The 10661-nt window shown below is 39.0% G+C and overlaps 1 protein-coding gene across 1 annotated transcript; it reads right to left on the bottom strand.

Moving 5' to 3' along the window:
- Window positions 1–232: 232 nt before the first annotated feature.
- On the bottom strand, window positions 233–10318 carry LOC306825165 (vesicular glutamate transporter 2.1-like). The gene is made up of 12 exons (XM_079345733.1): window positions 9616–10318; window positions 7998–8253; window positions 7451–7569; window positions 6414–6528; window positions 5391–5478; window positions 5085–5171; window positions 3702–3844; window positions 3470–3619; window positions 2047–2179; window positions 1855–1965; window positions 1614–1741; window positions 233–933 (listed from the first exon to the last, which is right to left on the bottom strand). Exons 1-12 carry the CDS (start codon window positions 9699–9701, stop codon window positions 604–606), a joined length of 1746 nt encoding a protein of 581 aa, XP_079201859.1. The 5' UTR covers window positions 9702–10318; the 3' UTR covers window positions 233–603.
- Window positions 10319–10661: the final 343 nt, after the last annotated feature.

Here is a 10661-nt window from a genome sequence, read left to right as displayed (position 1 = left end):
TTTTGTCATAGTGTATTATAGGCCTCACTTGAGAAGAAGAAGACCTTTTTTGTAAGCAGACATCTCCCTGAAAAGGTACTGTCCATGAAAAATATGGCCTTTTATATTAATGTTAACACAGATCAACGACCCAAAATCCACAATAGTCTCACAGAAACGGTATACAGGTATATACATGTACATAAAACACATTTGAGAAACAGAATAGAATCTTGTATTTGAATACTTATAGTTTCAGTGCAATCAGAGTGGTAGAGACCCAATATGATGGTCAACTGCAGTGTCATCTGGCTCATGTTCAAGTAGTTTGATGAGGTTTGGATGCCTAAGAAGAAGAACAACATAGGCCTGCAGATTTCTTTACAACTGCTCTCTGTCTAGTGAAGCCCTACCGTCTGTACATATGATGAGAAACATGGGACAGTCTAATGAGGATTGTTCTGCATTGCAATAAACTATTTGTTTACATTGGCTTTTTGAAACTAGTAACCGGTTTACTTGAATACACAGAATGGATTTATATATCTAAGATAATGCTTATTTGTGCAATCCAAGATGAAGAGTCTGTTGTTGTATTTTTTTGGAAGCAGACTCACCCCATCTTTAAGAGTAGCCACGCTCAGAATATATCTTTCCTGCTGGTTCCTGCACATACTCCTCCGACTTATCCCAGTCCTGCACCCAGCCTCCATTTAGCTGTGCAGTGGCCCCGTAGCTTTTAGCCGGACCACCCATTGCACCGTACCCCTGCGTGATGTCACCCGTCTCTTCGGCTAGCTCATCCTCATCGATGAAGCCACACTTCTCATCGCTGGTTTCCTCAGGATCGGCCCATGGCTGTTTCTCCCCAGAAGCAAAGATCCCATAGAACACCACACCCCCATAATGTACCAGGGAGGCGATGAGGAAGACATACTGCCACTCCTCTCGGGTCTAGAGACAGAAAGTAGTGTTAGTAAGGCTGTAATGATCTATTTTCATAGTTGACTTGTTGAGGAGTGTGAAGTACAACAGTTTGGATTGTGTCACATAATTCCACATTTCTGTATTTTTGTTATCTGTGCTCTTCCAACTGGTTTATCACATTATGCATAAGCTAAGGCCCAAAAATTCACAATATTGTAATTTAAACAGGTGGTCTACCCCGAGTTCATCAAATATAAATGAGGATTATATAGCTACATCTAACTTTTGTTTTTCCACAAGGTCATATACATGTTTATTTATATTCTAAAAGTGGTCATTTTAATATGGTTGACTATTGAGTATGAGTCTTTTTAGCAGCCACCCTCAAGTGTTGATAGGAGGAACTGTGGTGTTTATTACTTCCTTGATGTCGGCATATCTCAGCTAATGTGTTTGATGATGGTGAAAGAAAAGTACACCATGCAAATTGTCTTGTCTTGTTTCTGTGCATTGACTCAGCATTATTCTTCCAATTCTGCTAAATGTATATCCTAAAAGTATTCTGTCAAAACATGTGTCTCAAATTTTTGGTTTGATACACTTAATGAATGCGACAGAGATACTCAAATAAATCATATTTTCATTAGCTGTTAACATGTCTTCTAAACATGAACCCTTCCATCACTGTATGATTGGATATAACTCACCTTGTTCTTCGTCATGGCTCCCACTATAAGAGGGCAGACCATCCCTGACAGTGTACCCACACCGTTAGATATCCCCATAAGGATGCTGGCATAGCGTGGAGCGATGTCAAGGTGGTTGACATTAAAACCTACAACAACAAAACATGTTATTTTTTAGTTTTTTGTGGGTTTTTTTTTTTTTTGCTATTATGTAACCTTGAAGAATTTTTACTTAAATAAAAACGACTGTTTTAGGACTCACCTGATATTGCAAATCCACTAAAACCCACCGCCAGAACTAGGAAAGAGATGGCCACCCCTTTACTGTGTGAGTAACCCACCACTAACAAGAGAGTGGCCTCCATTCCGAAACCTGTAAAACAAAAAGACGAGTGTTAACTGTGAGGAATCACTCTGAAGGGAACACGCAGAGAACTGACTGGAGAAGTCTTACCTCCACAGTTCATGATTTTACGGACTACAGTGGTGGACAGGATGTTGTGTGTCCGCAGGTAGTCAGCTAACTGGCCCCCTAAGGGCACGATGATGGTCATGACCAAGTGAGGAAGCGCAGAAACTATTCCAACCTGAGAAAACATCAAAAATGTGTCTGCAGCAGAATGTGGCAACGACCAAGACTCTTTCATCATAAAAATAAATTCTTTCTGTCTCAGAGCCAATCTGTGTCTCTCCTCTTCTGGCTTGCTACGGAGCAATAAATCATCTGCAGTAACCCGAGGTGCCTGAATTACATCTGACAAACCACTCTGACTGAAGGTTCACTCTTTCCAAATAGGATAAAGATTTTCAATTAAGATTAACAGTGATCTTAATTAGTCAAACATGTTAGCTAAAGTAAACACGAGAAACAAACTAATCACATCAGTTTTACAACAGCTCACTGCACAATGCTCCCTCACTGCAACAAGCAAAATCAGCGTGATAATTCCTTTTAGAGCAAGTGAAATATTTTGCCAAAGGAGAACAAATACAATGAGGATTTAAAGTTTTCAAACATAATCTTCACATCTAGCAGTCAGAGAATAACGTTGCAATACACGGAGTTGTGTTTTATGTCCATGTAATGATTGTAAGGGCAATATTCACTGTCTTATACCTTTACGCTAGGTTCCTAAGTCAGGTGTATTTGTATAGCACATTTAAAATAGGCTCAGGTCACTGAAGTGCTTTACAGATAAGGCATAAACCAACAACACAGACAAAGAAAAATTAAGGAAATGCCTGCCTTTTAGGCGCTAGATGCTCAAATATGTGGACCAGCTGGTTGCTAACTATACCTGCAGTTTGTTTCTGAGAAAGTAACATGAAGGAAACATTGACCTCTTTTTACTGCTACAACTAAAAACCACCAGGACTGTGATAAGAGTGAATCAAAAACAGTGACCTTGTAACCAGCAAAAACATAATCTAAAACATGTTAAGTAGCTTTGTCCAGATCTGGAGGTTCTCAAAAGCAGGTGATATTTCTCAGCTTCAAAGCTACAAGCACCGCCATCCTATGAAAACTTTTCCCATGATGTTAATAAGGTGTGGAAGAAACTACATTGATTGCAGGTGCTTTTATATTTCTCCTACAAAGCCAATTTAATTCAATTCAAATTGAATTGTTTTTTAAAATTCCGACCAACACAATAAATCATTAAAAAAAATTACATCTACAAATTGTATGAGTTGTTATGGTCTTCAATGTACAATCAAACATATTATAACAGCAGTATCAGGAAGATTCTTAACCTCTTTATATAAAAGTAACTGCATTAAACGTGCACGTATGATTGAAAGTTTGTTGTCTTTACCACATGAAGCTGAGGGATATTTTTAGGTCTGGTATTTGCTTATATAAGGGATATATTCACCTTGCTGATTTCAAAGCCAAACACCTCTTCAAAGTATGCAGGCTGGCTGATGAGGAGCAGATAAAAGGTCCAGCTCCTGCAGAAGTTGGCCACGATAATTGCATAGACTGGCATGGAAGTGAAAAATTTCCTCCAGGGAGTCTTGAATTTCTGTTAAAACAAACAATGAATGAGCTGGATGTACAGCAGTCAGCAAGCAGTAACAAATAACATATGAAGACTGAGAACTCACCTCCATTGCACCCATCAGTTGAGCACTTTCACCGATGCTCTCCTCAATGTAACGTCGCTCCTCTTCAGTGATGGTCGGGTGCTCCGCTGGACTCTCGTAAGACACCAAGATCCAGAACATGTACCAGAAAATCCCAAAGCATCCTGATGATATCATTAAAGTGAATACATCAGGAACTCAAACTTTTGTCATTAAAGACTCAAATGTTGCTCAGACCAAAAGATCTATATGTCAGACGATGTTTTGGAGAAATGTCTGACACATACATACCATAACACATGCATACTTTAGATGTAGTTTAGTTATGGTTATATATTTCACTATATGTCAACATTAAATATGAAAAACTGATCGTGAATAATGACCATTTTGTTAAGTTAGGCTCAGATGATATTTTCAATGTTAATCATACTTAATGATAGACTAAGTAGCTTTTTCCTAAAACAATAAAATATAAAGATTGTAAACATTTGGGGGTGCATGTTGCCTCAGCCAATGACTATGCAAAGATGTGTCTGGTAATAAATACAATTCAGCATCTGGAAATGATTCAAAGCAGCAAAGAAGAGAAAATTTGGTCATATTGAGGCAAAACAATACATAGATGAAACGCGTTTGGTCTCTTCTTTATGTCTCCTTGTATGGCTCTGCAATTGGGCCTACAATTTGGAGCAAGCAACACAACATTTCAAAAATACTGTCATGTAGCATCACTGTTCAGGCCTCCACATCCACAGAGAACGGAGCTGTACCATGGTCATGAAAAGTTTGTCTCTCTATTGGGTTAATTCTCACTCTGGTCTGGAATGGCCATTTTGCATCATTTTTTGATGTGCCAACTATTTGCTTGTACGACTAAAGGAGCAGTGTACTTTTTGGGTTGTTAAGTTCATAAATTAAACATTTCCTCCAGAATCATTCTCCCAAGCTTTAATTGTGACTTACATTGACCAACCTGAGGTTTCATTAAAAATGGATTGGGAAATTAGCTGTAAAGGCCAAATGGGTATAGTTCCAGGTTGTGAACATGTAATGAGAATACACTGACTCCTGGAGTCAGCCTTTAGTGGCAGTGTTAGTATCTGCAATTTTTGACCTTTAGCGTTGGCTTCATTTTCATCGTAGAAGGTGGTTGCTTGTGTTGGAGTAGAGTACAGAAGGAAATATGAATCAAAAACACGTTGTAATGTTAGTCTCATTTCACTATCTCAGTTTAACTTGGTATCAGATCATGTCAGGTTGGAACAGCAAAGTCCTGAGTGGATTAAATCGAAAATAAGAGTCAGTTGCTTTTAAGCTATTTTTTTGTGGTTTTCTTTTTAATAGTTGCAAAGATTTTCTGTAAGGGATTTAAACAAATCAGTTCATGACACAAACACCCACCGTACACATAGAAGACAGAGGACCATCCTGTGTATTGGACCAGGATCCCAGCCAGAGGCATGGCTATCACTGCACCAGCGTAGGATCCTGAAAGAGACAAAATGTAATGACCCAGCAGAATCTGATACTGACTGCTAACTCACGCAGAGTTGTTGCAGTCTGCGGTGACACATTTGTTGCCTATATTGTAAGTTAAACATAATAACATGTAATTATAAACCTGCATCCCAGAGTACGAAGTAATATGATGATAAAATGTATTGACTTATTTTCACAGAAACATGACCACATGTGTTGATTTTGTACCGCAGAAGGAGATGGTTGCCAAACGACTTCTTTCCAGCGGTGGAGCCCATTTACTCCAGATCCCATGGCATGCTGGGTAAGTGACTCCCTGCACAGGGACAAAAGGCAACACAGTGAGAAGATAAACATAGAAGTTTAATTTCTTTTAAAACTTTAATTTGGTTTAATCAATTTGAGGTAAACAAATAATGTGTTACTGTGCAAACTGTTTAAGAACACATGTTGTAATATTCTGTTTGAATTTTGCAGTCAGTTCTTATTTGTTACAGGCGAACAGGACAAATTGTAGTTAATAACAAACAGACTGACATGTATCGTAGCTGACCTTTCTAATAGAGACTAATGATGAAGGTGTGAAGCAGTGCAAATTCAAGCTGACTACCCACTTCATGAAAAAAAAACTGAATTGCTCCCATTAAATCTTCATTACACACTAAGTGGCATACAATCAACTATTGATAGACACAAATTGCTGGGGCTTGCAGTGGGAGACACCCTGAAATGCTAATGTTTAATTTGCAGTAATAAGTCGATGGGCAAGAACACGTTCGCTCGCTCTCTCTTTCATGGGCTGCTTTTGAAACGGTTGTACACAGCAAAACAAAAGAGGATGACCTTCAGTCTGATAAAAGCTTCCCTCCCTGAATCTTCTCCATTCTGTGGAGCTGTGGGAGCCGCCCTCATTGAGTGCTTTTATCTCTTTTGTCCTATGTGTTTCTATGTTAACGTGGGGCTGTTTTGGTCATCTAAACCCACACACATAAGCTCCTGCTATTCACGTTTGTAGGCTGTTTGCTGTCTGTGTGCTCGTTTGGTAATTGTATATAGTATTATGATTAGATTGTCTAAATAATGGGCTTTGTACCAGTGCAGGGCCAAACAGAAAGCAAGTAAAACCTGATCAAATTCAAACTGTCAGGACATTTTCATTAGGGATGAAGTTTAGTCCTCAGCTTGATAATGAGGCATCATTTTAGAGTCTGCAAAAGGTCAAGATGTGATGGATAAACAGAGGATCAGTACCTCCACCAGCCCCTGTAATATCCTCACAAAGATGACACATCCATAGTGCGTACGGGCGGCAGAGGGTATGAACATGTTCAGGGTGGATGTCAGCACAATGGCAGCTCCAAAAACTCTGAAGAAAAACAGTGTGATAGGGTTATTTGTCAGATTATCATCAAATTGTGATCCTCTAAACCAATGTGACAGCATTAACTGTTTTATTTAAACCGATATTTAAAATCAGATAGATATCCCTTTCCATTCTTTTCTTCATCATTAAAATAAGTACGGGTAGGGAAGATAAATCAATCGTGATTGCATGCCTCACATACATACACACAGGCAGTTTTTCAGTGTAATGGGAGTGAGGACAGGAGGTGTTTGTAGCAGAAGGCGTCAGTGAGATCAGCTGACTTGGCATCAGGGAGCTCCTGAAAGATTTGCATCTTATTGAGACTCCATTTCCCTCATTAAGATTCTAATAATCTCCCAATATCCATGTTTAACAAAGAATACATGAACCTTATCATGATATCAATGAATTTTATCATAATCCCTTTTACAGTTACATTTATTTCTAACAAGGATTTTATAGTTTTGTTCTAAAAACAATGTTTCTCCTACATACAGATGTATGTCATCTGCTGCCTTTCTAAATTATCGCTGAATAATCGTTTTTTTTTTATCAAAAAAAAATAGCATAAAGGTTGTATGGCCATCAAATTCATACTCCAATTATCACTCCGACGCTTATTTCACAGCGAGCTGTGTCTGTTGTGGTTGCCATGTCTGTGAACATAAAGGATTAGACACGGTGGTCCCATGGGAGCTCATTAACATGAGGAGGCACGCCTGGTGGGCATCAGCCAAATCCCCTGTAAGGTCAGACTGACTCCTCAAAACCAGTAGTCCAACTCCCTGACTATAGTTCATCCCCGTTCTTCAAGAAATATAAGAAAACCAATACAGGAATGCTATTTAGAACTATCTGTCCTCAGACCCCACCCACAATATTGAATTCATAGTTTGTGGCATGGTCGCGTGCAGTTAGTTACCTGTTCGCAGCCAGTCTGGAGGATATGTATCCTCCAGGAATCTGAGTCACGATGTAGCCCCAGAAGAAGGAGCCATGAATCATCCCAACTGTCTCCGGATCCCAGTTGAATTTCGCTTTCTGTCACACGAAAAATATGAAGAAAAGAATTTAAGGTTTCTCCCTTTTAAATATAGCTTTAAAGTCACATTCACATTCAATCAAAATATTTGAGTGAGAAACACAAATATAGGCTATTCGAGAGAAATAGGCCAATTTTCTGAATTTTCCACAAAATTCAATGGTGTTATTCAATTTGGTCAATCTACTCATTAAAGCACAAAACAAACCGATGCTTTATTTATTTATTTTCAAGATAAAAAATGACTTAAACTATAGAAAGACGACTAAAGGTATATGTATACCTTCAATAATATACAGGCCAAACGACTTTTAAGTAGAATATAAAAATAGATGTTGGGGTTTTGGGGTGTGTCTTTTGGCCCTATAATCTAATCTCAAACATAGAGGCTCGTGCGGGGGTTTAAGGGGGCGGGGTCTGCAGGCACCTCTAAAACGATGATCTTGCCGTTCTGATGGATCGTGTGGTTATTGACCATGCTGACGATGGCCACACCCAGGTTACACCGGATACCGAAGGAGATGCAAAAGCCGAGGCCGCTCAGCATAGCGATGATGTATCTCCTTGGTGCCCCGAAGCACGTGCAGTCACACAGGGGCGCCTTCCGCTCCGGGTCCGCCGAGGGTCTCCCATCCTCCGTCAGCTCGATCACCTCACCTGTTTGCTGCTTCTTTTCCAGCCTCCTGCACGGTTAAATATGATCTTTTTTTAGGCTAAATTCAATATCGACACTTGGATGTGTGAAAATCAAGCATCAATGCTTATTTAGAAGAACGAGAAGCGAAATCTGTGATTTTCTGCATAACAGAAAAAAAAACTTTAGGCTATACATATATTTCTTTCAGACGTTTCTTTTCACTATTTGCATTTTTTTTATACATTGAAGAACCTTTCATATTTGCAGTGCTCTGTCAACGCCAGGCTATAATAATGTCTTTATTTTCAGCTTGGCGTGGGTCAGGCCTTTAAATCCAGCAGCTTTTTGTTCGAGTCAAAGTGCATTTTTTTTCGTTCCTTGCTGAAATTCTTCACATTCCTCTCTAAGAAGGACTCGCTGGCAAACGAAAAGAAAATGACCTTAGTACCGCATTGCAGCAATATCATCAGCAGCAGTGTTGTTTAGAGTTATTTGTGCAATTTCATTATTTATTAACTCATAAATGTGGGGTCGGCATCTTGCTTTGGCTTTAAAGTGGAATTCATAAAAAGGAATTTCAAGTTAATTTTAAAACGAATCTTTAATATGTGAAGGCCTCATCCAGTGCGATCACTGGCCTGCTTCAGCTGAAATCAACCTACACATTTTTTTCCCTTTGATAGCTTGGAGTCACGTCTCTATTTATTAAAATATATTTCAATCAAACAAATACAATTGAAATATAAATCTAAAACAATAGGATTGGTGCATTAATGGTCGGATTATGCAGATTTTACAATAGCTGCATTTTTCAAGATGATTAATAAGAAAAATCCTTTCTGGATTATTTGAAATTGATTTGCAATTCCAATAAGATTTAGATTAGATGTTATGTGTGTGAAAATCTGTTCCTCCCACTCTGCTCCACTACTTTTGTTTTAGACAGAGGATCTGTTACTGTGCTGCCAAGGATCCATTTTTCTTTGGAACACATTTCATCTAGTTCTTTTTGCAAGTGTGAACAAATAATGGAAGTCAATTGATATGAAGTCCATCGATCTTGAATGAATACAGATAGATACATAAGGTAATAGATATCCTCAGACCTTGTGTCACGACTCGCTATGTTTCATTAATTATTAAAAAACACCCACAGCTGCTGGTGGAGGGATCGTCCTCCAGGGAAATATCTGATCCTTAAATATTCGGCCACATCCAGAATCCTGTACGTGATTTATCCCAGGAAGATGAGATTTTCCCCTTCATTTAATTTATTTTCAGGAATAAACACATTCAAAGCCAATGCATAGCCTACTTAATATGTGATGTTAATGTCTGGATAGCATGTATTTTTTCAATTTAATTCGTAGTTTTTTTTAATTAAAAAACATTCATAAATGTCAATTACCTGTACAGGTTCCCTAGGGCCTTTCCCGCGATCTGTTTTAAGCCATCTTTAGTCGTGGGGAAAGCTTGCTCCTTTCCTGGCTCCATGTCCAAATACTCTTTAAATATTCTATAATGCTATAACAAATGGAAGTGCTGAAATAATGAGCATATTGTAAAAATAATAATCCAAATAGCACGCGTTTGAAGCAGAAAACGCCTTGATGTACTGAAAAGACGAAAAAAGAAAATGGAGAAAGCGGGGGAACCCGTTCAGTGTGAGAGGGTTGATTTCACAGTCACAAAACAGCAGTCAAATAAGTCCGATTCTGCCTTGCGCAATGTTAATCCATGCAGTGCCATTTTAAGATCCAGGCAGCGATAAGGAAATGACCAACCGGCAAATAAAAAAAAGTAGATTTTGTACTTTTCTTTGAATGATCAAGTAGAAAAAGTGAGAAATGAGAATCCGTTGCAGGTTAGCAGAGCTCCAGTCTTATCTGAGGTGAGGATCTCCGGTGAGCAGCAGCCGGAGGAGGTTTCAGCACCGCGGACAGAGCACAGCTCATCTACCTGTCAGCAGCGACGCGCAGCCCCTCCTCCCTCTCCCCGCTTCTCTGCTCTGCTCTCATTCAATTACTACCGAAAAAATCTCTTAACTGCCTAAGTGGCCAATTTTACAGCCTCTCACCTTGACCAATATCCAACGTAACAGAAAATGATTCGAGGATGAGCTCGGAAACTGAATAATCACTTGCAGCGGCCACAAAGCACGGATCCCCACATCCACACCCTCCCACTACAGTAAACATACTGATTGTTCTCGGGTTAATTCAAACCTGCAGAAAGTGTTAACACACCAACGACGAAAAGAAAAGAGAAGGTACTGTATGTTACTAAAATGAAAATACTGAATTTTAATCATTTTCTCACAGACAAAATTGACGTTATACGCATGTGCAACCAGACTGTAGAGTACAGTATGCAATCAACCACACAGAGGCGGTGTTGTGTAAACACCAAATCTAATCGGATAATTGATTAAGCAAGATAAAGAGGTATGGAAAC

Source organism: Symphodus melops (assembly GCF_947650265.1).
Source record: "Symphodus melops genome assembly, chromosome: 6".
Classification (NCBI taxonomy): domain Eukaryota; kingdom Metazoa; phylum Chordata; class Actinopteri; order Labriformes; family Labridae; genus Symphodus; species Symphodus melops.
This window is presented reverse-complemented; position numbering and strand designations above follow the sequence as displayed.